The sequence below is a fragment of the Labrus mixtus genome, chromosome 1, assembly GCF_963584025.1.
Source record: "Labrus mixtus chromosome 1, fLabMix1.1, whole genome shotgun sequence".
Taxonomy (NCBI): Eukaryota; Metazoa; Chordata; class Actinopteri; order Labriformes; family Labridae; genus Labrus; species Labrus mixtus.
In genome coordinates, this window is record NC_083612.1 from 5,894,342 (window position 1) to 5,912,708 (window position 18,367).

General features: G+C 49.8%; 1 protein-coding gene across 5 annotated transcripts in view; it reads right to left on the reverse strand.

The window, feature by feature from the left end:
- herc1 (HECT and RLD domain containing E3 ubiquitin protein ligase family member 1) overlaps positions 1–18,367 on the reverse strand; it is a 65,754-nt gene that overhangs the window by 23,543 nt on the left and 23,844 nt on the right. For 2 of the 5 annotated variants that reach the window (XM_061039016.1, XM_061038674.1), the window contains exons 21-45: positions 17,533–17,653; positions 17,281–17,452; positions 16,643–16,997; positions 14,430–14,550; positions 14,246–14,297; positions 12,685–12,956; positions 11,539–11,754; positions 11,303–11,423; positions 10,972–11,209; positions 10,712–10,884; positions 9,659–9,814; positions 9,362–9,579; positions 9,113–9,283; positions 8,576–8,815; positions 7,130–7,213; positions 5,963–6,522; positions 4,253–4,883; positions 3,856–4,129; positions 2,816–3,026; positions 2,558–2,724; positions 1,658–1,774; positions 1,298–1,562; positions 1,070–1,191; positions 750–976; positions 104–372 (exon numbers count right to left, since the gene is read on the reverse strand). In XM_061039016.1, the coding sequence (XP_060894999.1) occupies positions 104–372; positions 750–976; positions 1,070–1,191; positions 1,298–1,562; positions 1,658–1,774; positions 2,558–2,724; positions 2,816–3,026; positions 3,856–4,129; positions 4,253–4,883; positions 5,963–6,522; positions 7,130–7,213; positions 8,576–8,815; positions 9,113–9,283; positions 9,362–9,579; positions 9,659–9,814; positions 10,712–10,884; positions 10,972–11,209; positions 11,303–11,423; positions 11,539–11,754; positions 12,685–12,956; positions 14,246–14,297; positions 14,430–14,550; positions 16,643–16,997; positions 17,281–17,452; positions 17,533–17,653 (5,553 nt within the window). The remainder of the gene's footprint in view (positions 1–103; positions 373–749; positions 977–1,069; positions 1,192–1,297; positions 1,563–1,657; positions 1,775–2,557; positions 2,725–2,815; positions 3,027–3,855; positions 4,130–4,252; positions 4,884–5,962; positions 6,523–7,129; positions 7,214–8,575; positions 8,816–9,112; positions 9,284–9,361; positions 9,580–9,658; positions 9,815–10,711; positions 10,885–10,971; positions 11,210–11,302; positions 11,424–11,538; positions 11,755–12,684; positions 12,957–14,245; positions 14,298–14,429; positions 14,551–16,642; positions 16,998–17,280; positions 17,453–17,532; positions 17,654–18,367) is intronic. The other 3 variants (XM_061038931.1, XM_061038848.1, XM_061038762.1) reach the window with 3 other exon arrangements.

Genomic DNA, 18,367 nt, shown 5'->3' on the forward strand with positions numbered 1-18,367 from the left:
TAACTCTGACCCCTAGTGTTTAAAATGGGTACTGCAGTCTGGATTAAAAACATTAGAGAGAGCTGTCTCCCCCCCGCCCCCTCCTCCCTCCCCGTGTGCGTACCTCTCCACGATGGGGACTTTGGCTTTGCTTTTGATAGCCAGGTATTTCTCTCTGCAGGCGCCACACAGCAGGTAGTACGGGTTTCCACTCCCACACTCGCCGCCGAACCAGCCGTCCACGTACGAGCCGTTGCTGCGGTAACCCTGCCGGTTGGCGCTGCGCCCGCAGCCGGGGTGGCTCTTCTTCATGTGCTGGTTGAAGTTGGCCACGTTGGCCTCGCACAGCTCGCACACCACCACCTCGTCTCTGTCGTCTGTCTCACAGACGTGCTGCGAGGGAGGGGGCGGTGACACACACACACAGACACAGAAACACACAGACACACACACAGACACAGACACACACACACACACACAGACAGGACAGAGTTGTCAGGCCTCAAACAGCAGAAAGCTTTCCTGCAATGTGTTGAGTTAGAAATATGCATCAATGAGTTATTTTCAAAGCAGCACTCAGAGGAGTTTAGTCTTTCATTTCATGCCGGTTAGTAAAGCTGAGCGGGTATGAGGGTGGGGGGGGATTGAGGGGGGCTGAGAGTGTCACTGTGCATGCTCACTATGAGTTACTGTGCATGGGAGGGGAAGCAGAGGGGGCAAAGGGCAGAATGATGGCAGCCCCTCGAGCCGCAGCATAAAGTCACACACACCCATGTTGGCCAGTCCAGTACCTCCGGGATCCACATTCCCAGAATGTCCGTGTCACTGGCCAGGTCCTGTCCGAACATGGCCTCCATGGTCTCCTCGTCCAGGTCCATCTCCAGCTCCTCGTCCAGGTTAAAGTCGTAGAGGGCGCCCGGGTCCTGCTGCTGCTGGAGGGACGACACCTCCCGCCGGGACTGGCTGTGGTGGGCCTGCACAGAGCGGTACAGACCGGCTGAGGAGAACGGGAAGAAGAGAAGAAGTGTGAGCTCTTTGTTTGACGATACAGAGTGGAAAACTGAGAGGTGTATCTGTGAAATGTTCTCACCAGCACGGGCTAACAGCGTGCGAGCAGCGAGGTCAAAGCGGTGTTTCCTACCGGCAGCAGATCGTCCTCTGAGAGGGGCACCGCTGGAGGCTGACGCGGCGTCCTGGTCCAGACCCTCAGGACTACAGAGAACACAAACACACTCTTTATTTTACAAAGTCTAAGTCGAAATAAGTCATTATGATTAAGATCCAACACATGTCTCGTCCACTACTTTTACTCCTGTACCTCTCGCTGAAGCCCTCCTCCATCTCTGAAGCGTCGGCGTTGGCGATGTCTCCAGGTGAGCACAGGTACGAGCTCCGGTCCGCAGATTTCCCTCCAGAAGAGGCCATCGCACCGGGACAGGACGAGTCCGACCCGTCTCCTCCGACTCCTCTGCCGTCGCCTCCTCGGGTGTGAGGCTCGTCGTGCTCGTCCTCGTTGCCCGGATGTTCGATCATCCACATGGCGAGCACCGTGATGTTCTGAGCGTCTGCTTCTCCGCGGGCACCTGAGGGAGCAAACAGTGTGAGCTCTCAGGTTGTTCAGTGTGAGCACTTAAATCGTATAATCGAACAGAGAACGGCGGGCTTCAGAGAGACTCACCGGTGGCTTCCAGAGCTTTAGTGATCTGTCGGAGGGAGAAGCCCATCTCTAACAGCGGCACAGCGATGGCAGGAGGAGGAGGAGACGTGGAGAGTCTGCTGCTCGGGTCGGACAGAGCTGAAAGAAACAAACAGAACAATGTGTACGCCCCCTCCATAGCACAGAGACAGCACTAGTAAAAATCACGAATGACCTACTCATGGCAGCTGACTCCGGACTTCTAACCATCCTCATCCTCCTTGATCTAAGTGCAGCCTTCGACACCATCTATCATCACACACTCCTTGACAGACTTGCCTCCATTGGCATCACTGACACACCCTTGCACTGGTTTTCATCCTATCTCTCTGGTCGCACTCAGTTCACTCAACTCGGAACCTTCAAATCCCAGCCATTTCCAGTCACTACCGGTGTTCCTCAGGGTTCTGTCCTGGGCCCCCTTCTGTTCATCATCTATCTCCTTCCTCTTGGCCATATCTTCCGTGAGTATAACATCCAGTTGCATTGCTATGCGGATGACACCCAGCTCTACCTATCCACAAAACCCACCTCCTCCCTCCCGCCCACTTCCCTGACTGATTGCCTGCAAGAAATCAAATCCTGGTACACCTGCAACTTCCTCAAATTAAACCGTGACAAAACCGAGCTTCTCCTCATCGGCACCAAATCAACAATCTCTAAACTCGACTGTTTTTAATGTTAATTTTATCGTTGTGTTGTTACTTTGTTGTTTTTATCTCTGCTTTGTAAGATGACCTTGAGAGTTTTGAAAGGCGGCTTTAAATAAAATGTATTATTATTATTATTATTATTATTATTATTAATATTATATGAAAGGATAATATGGGATGCAAGGGAACTAGTTCAGATAGAAGTGACGTAATCTGTGGTTATACTTACAGGTTCCTGTTCTGTTCTGCTGTCTGTTGGGCTGGGAGTCGGGGGAGGTGAGACTCTGCCGGCGCCCCACCTCGTCTGAGGGGGAGGTGGGAAGAGAGGACACCGGGGGGGTCTGAGCTCGACGGCTGGGAACCAGGGTGGTGGTGGGGTAGCTGGAGAACATTTGCCTGAAGTCACATCACACAGAGACATTAAAATAATCATCGTGCATTTTAACATCGCTGCACAGACTGTGTGTTCGGACTGTTCTGTTCTCACCTGAGCAGGCTGAGGGGCATGACCCCCGGAGACTCTGACGCCGGGACCGTCTCTGTGTCTGTGACCGGTGTGGTGGCGGTGGTGGTGTCCTCCAGAGAGGAGCTCATGAAGGAGGTGGTGCTGGAGGCCGAGGGGCTGGTGGTGATGGGGGTCTGCGCCAACTGCTCCCCCTCTAAACCCTCCCCCTCCCCCTCTGGTTCACTCCTCACACCTGAGGGAGAAAGGAACACACACAGAGGTTAAAAATCATCAATACACTTGAGGAAGATCTGGAATCCGTCTTCAGAGTAGAACCAGAGCTTCAAACGTCACCCATCTTCAACTCAACCGCTCAAAGACTGAGCTCCTTGTCATCCCAGCACTTACCTGTCAGAGCATGCTGGGCGAGACTGAGACAAGACAAAGACTATTCCAACTCCTTACTGGCAGGTCTTCCTACATGCACTATCAAACCCCTGCACATGATCCAGAACGCAGCAGCGTGACTCGTCTTCAACCTCCCCAAAACAGCACATCACTCCTCTGTTCATCTCCTTACACTGGCTCCCAGTTACTGCTCACATCAAATTTAAAACTCTGCTGCTCGCTTACAATTCTACAATTCACTTAGCAGACGCTTTTATCCAAAGCGACGTACATCAGAGAGTAAGTACAACACAAGCAAGGATCTAGAAAAAAGGGAACAATGTCAGTAAGAGCAAATGATCAGCTTTGAGTCTGATTGGACACACAGGTGCTGACAGGCAAAGCACAACATTGACGGCAGTTCTAAAGAGCTCTAATCAGTATTTCCCCAACCATTATACAATTACAATTCTCCTCTGCTCTCTGTGTCTGATCCAACCTTCACAAGAGGGTCCCAAGACGCTAACTAGACTCTTCTCCTCTGTCGTCCCTGGGTGGTGGAAAAAAACTACCAAACTCCATTTGATCTGCAGAGTCCCTTTACACCTTTAAGAAAAAGTGCTCTGCCCTGGTCACTGTCGTTCAGTCCAACCCTCCAAGCTCTGATTTAACATCACTTAATTGGATATTCTCACCTGGTTTGGTTTTTCCTCCACTCGGCTCCTCCAGCAGACCGCTCACCACGAGCTTGTAGATCATGGCCTGCGCCCTCTCCAGGTCAGCCAGACCCAGGGCCCGCTTGATCGGGGAACGCATCACCGCCCGCTTCACCATGTGTCGCATGAGGAACTGCAGAGCCGCCCTCATCTCCACCTCCTCCTGACACACAGGCGAGGTGGCCGACGTGCTCCCACCGGAGCTGGTGTTGAGATCGGCGTTGTGCCCACTGGGAGCAGCGTCAGGTAACACCTGGATGTAAGAAGAGTGGAGAGACAGGAATGAATGTGAGGATGTGTTTCAGCCTCCTGTATACACATTTCATAACGTAGCATACTGCACAATATCTGATATGTTTGAGAAAACCTGCCGTACCTTGGGAATGAGCAGCAGCTCCGCGTACTTGCTGCAGCTCAGCAGGGCGCTCAGGGTCTTCATGGCGCCCAGGTAAAGGTAGGACAGCTGCACAGCGTGGATCTCTGACTGCGTGGCGACGGACGATGGAGAGTGCTCGTGACTGCGAGAGCCGGCGTGGTCGTGACCTTTCTTCCTGTTCCCTTCGGTCGGGGTGTTTGGGGCTGCGGCGAAAAGAGCCTCGTTCCCTCCGCTGACCACGGAGGAGATCTCGCTCTCTGACTTTGAGTTGGGGGCCACGTGTGCTTTCACCTCCTCCAGACTGTGGGACACCCGGAGGTCGGAGGTGATGGGGCTCGCTCCAGAAGACGCTTCGGTGTCCTTTTGGTCACTGCGGTTGTGCCCCTCGTTCTCTGCTTTGTCTTCGTTAGCGGTCGGCTCGTGCCCGGTGGACGCCGCGTTGCGATGCTTCTTCTCGTGGCGGCGTGCGCTGAGCTTGGCGGCGGTATCCTCGTGGATGCTGGTGAGGTAGGTGAGGTCCAACAGCAGCGAGGCGGTGAGGCCACGGAAACGCGCCACGTCAAAGGGCAGCGGCTCGCAGGGCTCCAGGTTGTAGAGCGGAGTGTCACTAGGCGACCAGAAAGTTGGGAAGCTTTAATCGAAGGGAGTGGAGAGTGAAAGGAGACAAGGGAAGGAAACACAAAGTGAGGGACAGGGCAGGAGAGAAAGAGCACAGCATGCCACACGAACGATGGAATGTGTGGAAGTGAAAACATGCCGCTCAGTGAGTCATGGAGGCGTGCAATAAGAGCAACGGAGTCAAAAACAGAGGTGTGGAAACAAGAAGGGAGGGACGATGAAGGATGGAAAGTGAGTCAAAGCAGGAGGCTCGTGCAGAGTGTGAGAGGGACGTGAACAAACACTGAGCTTCATTTCTCCTTTAAGATACATCTGCCTCCAACACAACAGGACATAGAACAGAGATTCATGCAAAGCAATCTCAGAGATTACTACAAACACGAGTCTCTCCTCCTGATTACTGTCTTTGTTTTTACATCGTGCTGTGTTTGTGATGTGCAAAAGTAAGATGAAGAGCAAGACGCTGTCACTCTGATGAACGCTAAACAGTCAGTGTCAGACCTGTCGCGGTGAAATGACTCTAAACCAACCGTCACTGTGAATATACATATATTTATATATATATTATTTAATTTAAATGATCACTCTACGCACACTTATTTATGTAAATACTGTAATTGACATCTTAATTGACCCATCTGTCACATCTGCATTTTAATTATTATCATGTTACTTCAGCATCTTTTGCACTATTCACCACTGCACTGTTTCATATTTAGTCATGTTAACATTAGTCTTTTCTTATGTTTATTGTTGATATTTAATGTTGTACCTGTACATATGAGAGCACAGTTCACCGAAGTTAAATTCCTTGTGTGTGTAAGCATACCTGGCCAATAAATCTGATTCTGATTCTGAAGAGCAGAAGATGTTTACACTGACATCTTTTTGTGGTTGATGGCATGAAGTAGGAGTTAGTTAAAGTAGGACACATTATGACCATAAACACTAAAATAAAGAGAGTTCATCAAAGACAAAGCTCCTGCTCTGTTCGCCATGACTCGGGTCCTAACGGGCTCACAGGATAAAAAAAGCGACACACAGAGAACAGGTGACAAAAGGTGCAAAAGGAGTAAACGTTTCAAACAGTACCTGATGGTGATCTCGGCTTCGTCCCACTGCACCTTGGCGGACGTGCTTCCTTCCTTCACCACGCCCAGCAGAGTGGCGTGCCTCCCGGTCTGTTTGTGCACACATCGTCCGCCGACGCGCAGACCTGCATCCGCCCCGCCGATGATGCTCAGGACCGGCCACACCTCCGTGCAGAGCGTCCTCAGGTGGTGCTCCGACAGCTCCCCAAGACCGTGCTGCCGTCCGTGGCGTCCGCGCTCCTCCTCCGTCCTAGTGGGCGTGTCCTGGCTCTCTCTCTGGGCGTCGTGCTCCTCGCGGCTCTGCACTGAGCGGCTCTTCTTCAGCCTCTGACCACCGCCGCCGCCCGCTGCACTGGCTGACTCTCTGAAGCAGGGCTTGATCTTGTGGAGCCGCTCGATCATGGTCTTGTTGATGCGATGGGTCCAGTGGTCTGTGCGGTGTAAGATCCGGATCAGCTGCGTGGTGGCCTCGGCCAGGACGGTGGCCATCGGGCTGCAGACGGGGTCACCTGGGAGGAGGTCTCGAGGCGTTCCTCTCATCTGCATGTCGCAGATCTTCACCTGGAAAGATCAACACGTTATGTTAAACATGGTTACCAATCAATGGTTGACTTGGACGTTTCTGGGCGGAGCTGGTGTGTTTCCTCCAGCCAATCACAGCGCAACAGGTGAGTTTAGGAGTGGATACAATTCAGTGATTGTGCCGTAAACGTACACACTACGTGCTGCAGGGGGCGGGGCTTCTGGGGGCGATGAGCCCAGGAGGAGGGGCCACATTTGAATTTTTTGTTTACAAACACTTCTACTGACTCCGCCTTTAAAGAGTTTTTAAAGAGTAACGTCCGACACCCTCTCACATCTAAAGACGATGTGTCGGCAACTCACAGGGTTTCAGTCACAGTAAGGGGAGGGGAGGGTCACTAACTGTGAAAAACAAAATCTAAAACTTTAGAGCAGAAAACCGAAAGGAGGCGAGACTGGTGGAGTTGTGGAGAGAGAGAGAGAGAGAGAGAGAGAGCTAGAGAGAGAGAGAGAGAGAGAGAGAGAGAGAGAGAGAGAGAGAGAGCTAGAGAGAGAGACAGAGAGATAGAGAGAGAGAGAGAGCTAGAGAGAGAGACAGAAAGATAGAGAGTGCTGTTCAGACCGGTGAGCGTGTGTCCGTTCTCACCTTCTCTCCTGGGTTGCTGCTGTAGAACATCACACAGGGATACAGCTCTGTAGCATCTACATCCTCGAACGCTAATTTTGGCTCCTGTTGGGAAACATCACAAGATATCGGTTAGGAATGGACACAGGAGATACTGACACTCGTGACGTTATTTTTTAGTTCTTTCTTTGCTGTTTATTTGATGCCTTCAGCTGCAAGACTGATGTTTGAAGTTCACTGTTTGGATGCAGAACTTTCTCTCTTTTTTATGCAGTTAGGACAAACCACCCTATGATGAGAAAAGTCCATCCTCTCCGTCTTTAGCCTGCACCACTTTTCAGAAAAGGTGTGCCCAAACAGGCCGTTTGGAGATTTTCCCTTCATGACATCACAAAGGGCAGTAACCCCTCCCCCAGGTGGGTGACACTCCCACAGCTAGGTGTTTGTTCTGCCCTCTGAGTCTGCCTTCTCACCATAAACAATAGGACATGGAGCGAGAAAGCCCGAGACACCCAAGCCCTTCCAGAGAGGGGGGCGTGGTCAGACACAGCTCATTTACATATTTAAAGGTACACACACAGAAACAGCCTGTTCTGAGCAGGGCTGAAATAGAGGGGTTTATAGACATGATCAAATACAGGATCAGAGTGGATTTAGAACAAGAAACTTCACACACATGTTTTGAGGAGCTCTGAGACTTATTTAAACTGGATGAAGAGGAGGAGAATATGTGAACTGTTGCATTAATAAAACCCCACTCTTTTACTCTGGGTAAAGCTGGCTACACACTAGATGATTTTAGGCCAGATTTTCACCCTCCCCCAAAAGATCTGGGGGGGGGGGGCGTGGCCTGATAACAGGCTTGTCTCAACCAATTATTTGTCCAAATAATCCTCCAGTGTGTGGTGTCAATACGATTATTTTACTGCTCCTGTTAGAGCCTCCTCAATCTGGATGCATGAACATCAAACACATTTCATATTTATGATTCCAGGTTGGTCTTCCTCTGACTGAGTACCTGCATCAGCCAATGAGAGAGCAGACCAGGAAGCATCACAAACTGATTGCTGCAAATTGTATAAAGCCACGCCTAAACGTTTTGTCAGCCAGGATTTCATCTGTATTGTTTTTTAATTTTAGGATTTTAGCTGCAGGACAGCCAGCTGATGTTGTACATTTTTGTTTATCCTCAAGTCACGTTTTATCTCGCGGGTTTCTGTGAGATCTTGTGTCTGTGGAATCGTTATTACAAACAGCAGGTGTGTGGTCTCGTGGTCTGGCTGAATCGTCTAGTGTGTGCATTCAGAGGATTGTAAAGTTAAAATCTTCCCTCATGTCTGTGGTCTCCCACGTCTTTAAAATCAATTCAGATTTAGAAATCGTCACGTGTGTAGCCATCATAATAATGAAGTATTTATCGCTGCCTCGGCGTCCGGTGTGAAACAGGTGAATCAGTTCGTCTCTCACCTCTCCATTCTTGCCGAAGGAGATGGTTCTGGCCTCCATGTCGAGGACGCAGGTGATGAAATCTCCCTGAGTGAAGCTGCTGAGTGTCAGCGTCTGCTCCCCGTTGTGATAAAGGTTCCCGCTGTACGCTCGGTATAACCACATGTCAGACGTGGTGCGGTGGTTGAAGTCGTGCACGGGCCATCGAGAAACGCCGACACACGTTCCCTCGTTCCCTCGATTCTCCTTCACAATGTAGAACTAGAAAAAAAATAAACAGTCAAAGGTTAGACGATGTCAGACGCTCAGTAGGCCTTCCTCCTTCTTTTATTCACTTTGCGACCTCTAACAAGCTCCTTTTTTCTGTGGTTAAATTAACGTCGATATCTCTGATCTACAGGAAGTTCCTTTTTTAATTTCAAAATAAAAGCAGGGTTGTATCCACACAGGAAGTTATATGACTCTTTTGCTTAAGACAGTAAAGAAATTCAAATAAAATCATGAAGTAATCTGTTTTAAATTGCTCTCTCTCTCTCTCTCTCTAATAAAACAACTGACCTTCCACTGGTAGCATCCAGAGGAGATCCCCGTGGAGGCCAGGCCGTAACCTTTCCCCCCACTGCCATGAGTCAGACCCTGTCCGTTCTCCACCACGCAGCACTGAGCCTTCTCCGGGTCAAACGACACTTCCTGTATGGGGAGGTTCTCGTCCTCCTCCTCTGCCTCTCCCTGTGGACCAAACAAACAAACCGTCAGTCACTCAGAAACATAATGACCCACGGACACACTGGACGGCGTGTTCCCCACCTGGAGTTTGAGCTCCTGAACCTTTTCTTTAATCTGGATGGAGTGTTTGGCCTGAGCGATGGGAGCCTCCCACATGCAGTCAGAGAGCAGGGCGAAGAGCCGCTCGACCACCTGTGTCACCTGGTCGTCCTCCATGTTGGCCTCACAGGCGGGCAGGACGGCCTCCAGAACGTGGAGAGCCAGGAGACGAGTTCTCAGGTTCCCCACTAGAGGGACCCCTACCACCAAACACAAACAAGAGCGTCATCGTTTTGTTACCAGATTAATTATTAATCAGATTTAATGAGCTTTTTTTACCCGAGCAGCATTTCTGTGCGGCGATGTTGAGCAGCACTTCGGTCCATTTCGGGGACGCCATCTTGGACTGGATGGCCTTAGAGGACACGACTCTCCTGAGGAAGACGAGGAAGTCTCCGAGGTGAAGCTCGGCGGTGTGCTGCTTACGGATCAGAGCTGAAAAACAACAAATAAATATGATGAAGCATCAGATTTCACCACGGCTAAAGGGAATAAAAAACGGCTGCTTTCAGTTAAAGGACCGATCTAGGGTCCTTCTAGGATTAAATCCTCTTAGTGGGTTCCTCCAATTCAGCTCATTAGGTCTTACTCCTAGAAGAGGCCGTAATGATGAAGAAATCCTTCAGCTTGTGATCATACCTCAGAGGGCGTGGTCGTGGCTCTCCCTAAAATTTAAGAGAGTCTGCATTAAACAGGAAGTCCTTCTTTTTTTTTCATCTCCGCTGTACAAACTCCTATCTGACCCGAGTTTTTCATGTCTGGTACATTTTCTGGCCTGAATACATCCATATGAAGGACAGTTCTTATCATTTTGAACATATCTGCGTCCAATTCGATCAGAAAGGTTATGCCAAAGTGTGTGTCTGTGGTGGTGCAGCAACGTAAACTTTTGAGCTTTCAAAACCCTGAATCGCTGCTCATCCCGTCGTGAACCAAACGCCAACATTCCTAACAACCCGAGATGTGCTAAGGTGCGACGGCCTGATCAAAGCACCATATTTTCAATATTACAGTAAAATCTGGTGCATAAGACGATGAAAAAACTTTAAATACCAGTTTTTTCATCTAGAAAGTCGTCTGCGTCCTTTAAACCGGTGCGACCAATTAACCAGTATAAAATGCTGACGCAAGCGCCGCGATTGCAGCGAGTGCAGCCGACACCATCACACTCTATTCAAAATCTGCCCCCATTCTTTGTAGCTTGCAAGCTGTGCTGGAGGAAATGACCTACTCTGCCTTTAATGGGTTATTATCTCCAAATATAAAAAACTGCACGTCTCAAACACCGGAGGAGAAACTTTACGATCTTTGGCAACAAAACTCTTTGATCACCTCTGAAGTCTTTCTTCTCAGAGTCCGCGGCGTCCTCCTGTTTGTTGTCTTCGGGGTCTTTTCCTGCAGCGAGCAGACTGACGCCCGCCTGAGACAGCAGGTTCTTCAGCTGACTGCAGAGCAGGTCGAGCAGCGACTGCACCACCTTCGGACTCAGCTTGTCTGCATACGTGCTGAAAATCAGAGCAAACACACGGGAGATGAAATCACCTGCTCTTTGTGTTTATAGATCCACGTTAAACACCTCCTGCAGCTCTCACCCTGTGCTGATGGCGAGTATCTGCAGCAGGCGGGTGGACGCCACTTTGAGGGCGGTGCTGAGCTGAGACACTCCGGGCTTCTGCAGCAGCTGGAGCGGCTGTCCCAACATCGTCTCCGTGCCGCAGAGCTGCGACAGGACGTTGAGCAGCCCGCTGGATATGGCCAGGGACACGTCCACGGGCTGGTACCTGACACTCAGAGCGAACACCGTCACCAGCAGGAGGCGCTGCTGAGCTTCTAGAGGGGAGGCAGAGCCAGAGAGAGAGAGGTCAAATCAGACGAGCTGCCGCCATACGACCTCTGCAGGTCGACAGCACGACTCTTTCTTACCTATGTGGTGCTTGTTGGCCTGCAGCGCCCTCTCCAGAGTCACAGACAGCTGCTGGTAGATCTTGTGGACGGCGGTCTGGATTTCCATCTGGATGCTCCGTTTCGCCGCTTTCACGCCATCCTGAAAGAAAAGTACAAACCGTCGAGGTTAACGAAAACAAAACGACCAGAACTTGATGGTTGTCCTTCCTGCTGCAGTCCGTCTGTCGTACTTGAGCAGGTTGGAAGCTTCGTACCTGGTAGTGATGCAGCTGCACGCTCTCTCTCTTCAGCGCCCCCGTGCCCACCGTGCCGAGGCCAAAACAACCGGCGAGGAACTGCAGCCTGACGGAGGTGAGCAGCGAGGACGACTGGAAGGCACCGCTGGATCGATCGGCGCTCCCGGGCTGGCTGCCCTTCTCCTCCATGCCAGAGATCAACACCACGATCTGATGGAGCGCCTCCAACCGCAGCTGGAGAATAAAAAAAAGCACATTATCGCCCAGAGTGTCAGCGGTTATCTGAACACGCTCACAAGAAGATGTCACCACCCCCCTCCCACTCGCTCCAGGTGAATTCTCCTGATTATATCCTGCTGCGTTCTCACATCAGCTCACTCTGACTTTCTGCAGAATAAATACGAGGAGGCTGGAGGAGAAACTCCGGGTGAAGAGAGAAACATTCAGCTGTTTGTGTTCACACATGACACTCAGTCTGCAGATATCAGGAGAGTTTCAGGAGTTCTCTGCACATGTGAAAGCACTAACAGACACTTTGCACAGTGCGGCTGAGGCGTTTATTTTTCTACAGCAAAATGTCTGGCAGAGTGATCGAGCAGTGAAGATGATTTAGTGGTTCTTTCACTCCTTGAAAACCAGAAAACTGTCGATTCGTCTTCTTTTACATCGTTGAACCGTCTTAAGTTTTAGAGTTTCACCTTGCAAACAGGGTTAAGTTATCATGTGAAGAAAATGTGTGTTCATCAGACTCTGTGCTCATGAAGAGCAGCAGCTTACCTTAAAGGCAAGGTTGTGATTTTTTTGAAAACTAGCATGATTCCCTCAGCGCTCCGTCTGCACCCACCCCCTCCCCTCTGTGCTCTCAAGACCAGAGCGAGGAGAGTTCCACCTCTCGATAAGGAGCTGCAGAATTATCCAGAATTATTTGAAACCAAAAATAATTTCGTTTTTTTCTCAACTTAATTGCCGCCAATACATCCCAGGGAAGCTGATAGAAAGCTTGAGCATCATCCTGTCTGGATTTTTAGCTGTCCTCGAGGAAAATTATTGACGTGATTATTGATTACTGACGTGATTTGTTGGATACGTTAAACTGCGAGTTTAATTCATTGTTTGGACTGTTTGCTTCACTTTGAACTTTAGAGAGCCGACGATCTCCCTCACCTCGGCCCGTCTCTGCTGCTGCTCCATGGCCAGGATGGTGGCCTGCGGGCTGGTGGACATACTCTCCTCTGGCTCCTTGAAGGCCGGAGCGAGTCCCACGTCCCCGCTGATGAAGCTGACCATGTTGTCGATGAGAGCGTGGATGCCCAGCGAGCGGCTCAGGTCCAGGTCCGACTCCTCGTAGGAGTGGGCCGAGCTGTAGCTGCGCTGCCGGCTCAGCTTGGCCCTGAACCAGGACTCAGCCAGGGAGTCTGGAGAGCTGTGGAGGAAACCTGCAGACAGGAAGAGAGAGAGAGAGAGAGAGAGAGAGCCTTTCAGACGCATACATGCACAGGATCACTTTTGATGGATGTCGATTTGAAGCACTTAGGAGGTTTGCAGTGTGATGCATTAATACTGCAGGAGAGCTCATTGAATGCTGATTCTTCATGCAGCAAAAGCCTTCATGAGCCGGAATGGAGTCATCTATAATGGGAGCACTGGGTCTCTGATGTCCACTGAGGAGGAAATGCTGCAGCTGAGAGGTGAAATGGAAACCAAATCTCTGCTTCTATGAAACAACTAAAGGGCCCTGAAGACAAAAGCTCTGATCACACCTGGTGTTAACACGTCACCTGAGCGATCGGATCGCATGTGGACGAGCTCCGAGGACAAAGTGTGAACACACAGAAGAAGAAGAAATCAGATCACTCGGGCCACATTCAGAGGAAGTCTGCGACATATATGTCCACATTGTTTAAAGCAACATTATGGAGGAATTCAGTTTGGTGCACTTTGGCGCCCACCGAGGAATTCTGAGTGCAACTGCACTGTCCTGAGACAGCGCTGTTATCTCTCCCGAACGTGCACGACAAAGATTTTCTTGTGTCCAGTTTCTTGCTCGCTCACTCTCTCTCTCACACAGGATTCTGCAAAAATCTGACTGTGCTAGCGTCTACAAACCACATAACTTCAGATAGACGACTTCCTGCAGCCGGTAAAACTGCTAAACATGAGACAACGATGTCTCAATCTGTTCTGAATAATATCTGCAGGGATGTTCTCTCTCTCTCCCTCCCTATCTCTCTCTTACAGAGACGGGCTAACTGGCTGCTTTGTAGCTGAAGGCCGCTGTATGAACTAGCGCCGTAAAGACGTACACATTTCTCACCAGACGACCTCGGCCTGCTGACAAAGTTACATAGTGCTGAAAACAGGCGAGCGGGGCGCTCTGTGGACATGAGCGATTATTGTTCTATTAGATCGACTTTGAAACGACTGTTTGAAGGAGGAGGAGTTACAGACTGTTGCTTTAAGTGAAGCTTAAAATGAGGCTCTTATCATGACATATGAATGCAGGTTCATGGAGGAGTGAGCTAACAAAGAGGAGGAAACATGCCATCGTTTACTTGCTTGGAGCTCCTCTTGCGTTTGGGGCTCAACTGGCCCAAGAGAAGCAAATAAACTATCGGCACAGGGATCGAAAGACAGAGAGACAAGAGTAACACGTGACTGATGACGACTAACACCCAGAGTCATCTTTTTTTCTCCTCACATCGAGACGGACAGGTCGGATATTTACCTCTCTTTTTGTGAGAGAAGGCCAAGTCCAGGTCGACGTTCCTCCTTCCGCTCTGAAAAGAAAACACAGGCGCAGTTTAGCTTTCTCAAATCCGGTCTAAACTTTCTCATGATGCAGATCGTAGATACAGATGTGGTAGAATAAAGAGCATGTGTATGTGGTGACAGGGAGGAGTGTGAGCTACCAGAGTGTATCCCTCCTCGTCTGACTCGGGCTGGGACAGGTCAGACTCGCTCCTGGACTTCATCAGTCTGTAGCTCGGGCTGCTCTGAACGGAGCGGCTCTCCGCGCTCAGACTCTCACTCCTACAAACACAAACACACAAAGTGGTCAGCTTTATATTGTACTCCTGTAATTCCCTCTATGTAGGGAGGACTTTCTGCATCGTCTTGTGCAGCGAGGATCTAAATCTTCAAGGTATGAATATGTGTGGAAAGCGAGGGACGCACTATAAGACAATCGGGCTGATGTCGGGGGGGGCGACTCCCCCCTTCAAGTCAGCACAGGCCCCATTATCTGATGCTTCTAAAGATGATGTTGCCAGATGTTCCTGAAGTGTGAGGTGTGAGTGATTTAACCTTCCCCGATCTGCTCGGTGCGTCGATTTGAGATCGTTCATATCAAACACGTTCAACATTTGGGATCAGAAATCCTGTTGTGTGGCGAGACCATAAGAAACATCGCCTGAATCCCAGTTAATAAGACGAGAAAAACGCAGAACAATGGCTCTTACAGTTTCGTCCTTGAGACTCTCTTCAGTACGTTTACATGCACGTTTAAGTGGCGCTATGGCTACAGCTCGATTAGGCCGTTTAATTGGTCTACTGTCCCTGGCTCAGTATAAAAGCACAAGGGAGAATCAGTATTTTATTTAATTTTTTAAAGATTTATTTTTGTGCCTTTGATGGAGAGACAGGACAGTGGATAGAGTCGTAAATCAGGGACAGAGAGAGCGGGGAATGACATGCGGGAAAGGAACCACAGGTTGGATTCGAACCTGGGCCGCCCGCTTGGAAGACTACAGCCTCCTTCCACGGGGCGCGCGCACTAACCACTGTGCCACCTTTTTAGATATAAGTTGAATATTTGAAATGCGTCTCATACTTTGAATGTTACGGTAAACCTTGCAGGCAACACGCTCTGCTACCAGAACTCTGTGTGGCTGTGAAGTCGAACACAAAGACAGATCTACTCGCATCATTCCACTAAATCTCTCCAGTACATCCCGGGGCTCTATGAATGATGTGTGAACGTTTAAAGGAGGGCAGGAGTGATGTGTTTAAAGATTTACACACGCCCAGCCCTGTAGAGCAGAAACCAGAAGCTATCAGGAGGAATCTGGAACATGGACATGATGCAGGTAAAAGTTCAGAGGAAACTCGTTGGAACAAGATTAAAGTGGGTTAAAGGTTTCCAGCTGACGATGTGAACTCAACTGAACCGTCTGATTTAAAGAACAGAGAGGACACACCATCCTCTTGGTTAACTGAGGGCAGGCGTGGCTCCATAAATCATTTACACACTCGTTTAGAAAATTGAAAGGTTTATGGTGTTCAGTGTTTCCCCTACCATTATATGTCACCTGAGCGATCACTCAGACGATCACTCAGACGATCACTCCACCCCCCACAACGCCGTAAACCTAGGGGAAACACTGGTGTTGGTTTTAAAGCCAGCAATGTTTTATAGTAACGGACAAAAAACAAGAAGCCTGTTCTACACCAAAGAACGAGCGCACATTGTAAAGCAGGAAGAAGAATATTCAACCTCCCCCCCCTCTCTCTGTCTCCTCCGTCTCCTATTCTATCCACCGTCCTATAGAGGGGGCAGAGCACCCAAATAAATCAGATTCACGGCCCGTGTCCACTAAGTATGGTGCCCTCGAAAACGCCCTCAGCATCATCATATTCTTTTTTGTACGCTTCTCCCTCACCCACCAATCAGAATCAAGCAGAGGCGGGACTTCTGATATCAGCTTTGCCAACAACAATGGTGGAGAAGAGCATAAAATTGGAATACAGCATTAAAGGAGATCTAATATCCTCACGTCCACCATGACTGATGTCAGTCTGGGACACCTGTTGAAGATGTGTAGCTCAAAAACCTCCTTCTTTATCTGATACTGGCGTCAGTAAAATCCCTCATTTCAGCCTCTGTCTGAAACGCTTCATTTAAGTTACTGTCTCTTTAAGGAACCCTTAACCACCCTCCCCATGTGCCCACTCTCCTCCGATTGGCCGGCTCTGTTTACAGAGAAATTTGAGCGAGCTTCCTTGTGGGCGTGTCCTTGAACGAGCTGCCAGGGTGGACATGTCCTACAACTTTGCTCCATGCTTTGCTCTGATATGTCGGTACCCCCCGCCCCTTCCTCCAGACTGTACCCCTGTGTCCTCTGACCTGGTCATGAAGCTCAGACACTCCTGTGTTCCTGAGGTGGACTGGGTCTGGCCCTCCTCCTGGTTCTGTTTGCACAGCTCTCCCAGCACCGGGCTCACCCCGAGCAGCAGCAGGGCACAGCGGTGGATCACAGAGTTACAGGCGGCCGTGTACAGGTCCTGCCCCTCCGTGAGACCCGTACTGCCCCTCCTCCCCTCCTGAGACAGAACGGAGTCGTCCTCTCCTCCGCCGCCTCCTCCTCCTCCTCCAACGCTCCTGGAAACAGAGCCGGACCCCAGCCCGGTGCTGCTGCTGGCTCGCTCTCTGTCCCGGCTCCGAGCGACCTCCCGCGCTGAGAGGAAACATTGAAAGATTTCTGTTGTGCAGGATGCACACACACAAAATACACACACACACGCACACAAGATGCTGGGTTAGAGGAGAAGCAGCACCTAAATAAAACACTCACAAAGCTCAGGCTACACCTCTAGATCGTTTGCTTTGGTCTGAATCATCCACTAGATGATAACAGGGCCATGTGTTCATGACTAATTCAATAATTTGTGTTTTTAAACCCTCATTTCTGATAATAATCTATTTCAACGTGACGGTTATTAACGATAAGCTCTCTGAAAGCACATCCAGGCACGTGCACTCACTTCCTGCCGTCATGACCTCGTGCTCCCTGTCCTCCTCTTCATCGTCTTGCTCCTGATGCCCCTCCTCTCTCTCGCGGTTGGCTCGCTCCTCTAGCTCCGCCTCCTCGTCGATGGTGCGTGTGAACGAGTGCTCCTGAGGGTCCATGTCCAGAGAGTCCTGATTGTCTGAAATCTGAAACCACATGGGATCCATGAGTGTACGAGGTACTCTTACTGAGAATTATATCTGACATGTGAATGTGATTAACTCACCCTCCGCTCACGCGACGAGGATCTGGTCTGGATGAAATCCATGTTCTTACAGGCCAGCAGGCGGTTCCTCACCTTATAAACGCTGCGGTAAACTTCAGCGAGGGATTTAGACGGCTGGTACCTGAAGGGACGAAAACATTACTTCTGTAGGACTCTTTGAAATCCATTTTTATTTTATAGACTCCTGTGTTTTACAATGAGTGGAGGCTACACTGTTGTCATGCCAACGCTCCTGCTTGTTTACAAAGCTGGTGACTATTTCTCCACCTAAAGAAAGAGAGGAAGCTATTTCTTTTTTTTCCAGTAGAATATCTGATTCTTCACAATCAGCCTCAAACTCCTAAACAAACTCTCGTCTTGTTTCTGCCGACGTGTTAGCACGAGGGAGAGTTTGCTGAAGTGATGAGCTCTTGCTTGCACGCTGCCTCTCTCTCTCTGCTTATGATTGTAGGTCATCGCACGTCCAAAGTATGCTGACAGAACTTACAGGTTTAATATGAGAGCATCTGCTGGACCCCGTTAAGAATCTTGCAGCTGCATTTTGAATCATTTGTAAGAGGTCGAGGGAGGATTCATTGAGGCAGCTGGACAGGGAGTATAATGAGTCTAGCCTGGACGGAACAAAAGCATGTGAGACAAGACATGTTGGTCAAAAAACATTACACATTACCCCGATGTTTTTTAACATTATGTTTTGATATCACAAGGGGGGAAAGGGATCCAACCGGATTAGCATCTTTGGAGGCAAAGCTATCAGAGGCAATGATGAGGACCTCGTTTTTCTTGGAGTTTATCGATAAACTAAACTACAAGAAGCTTCTTGGCTGATTTCTTT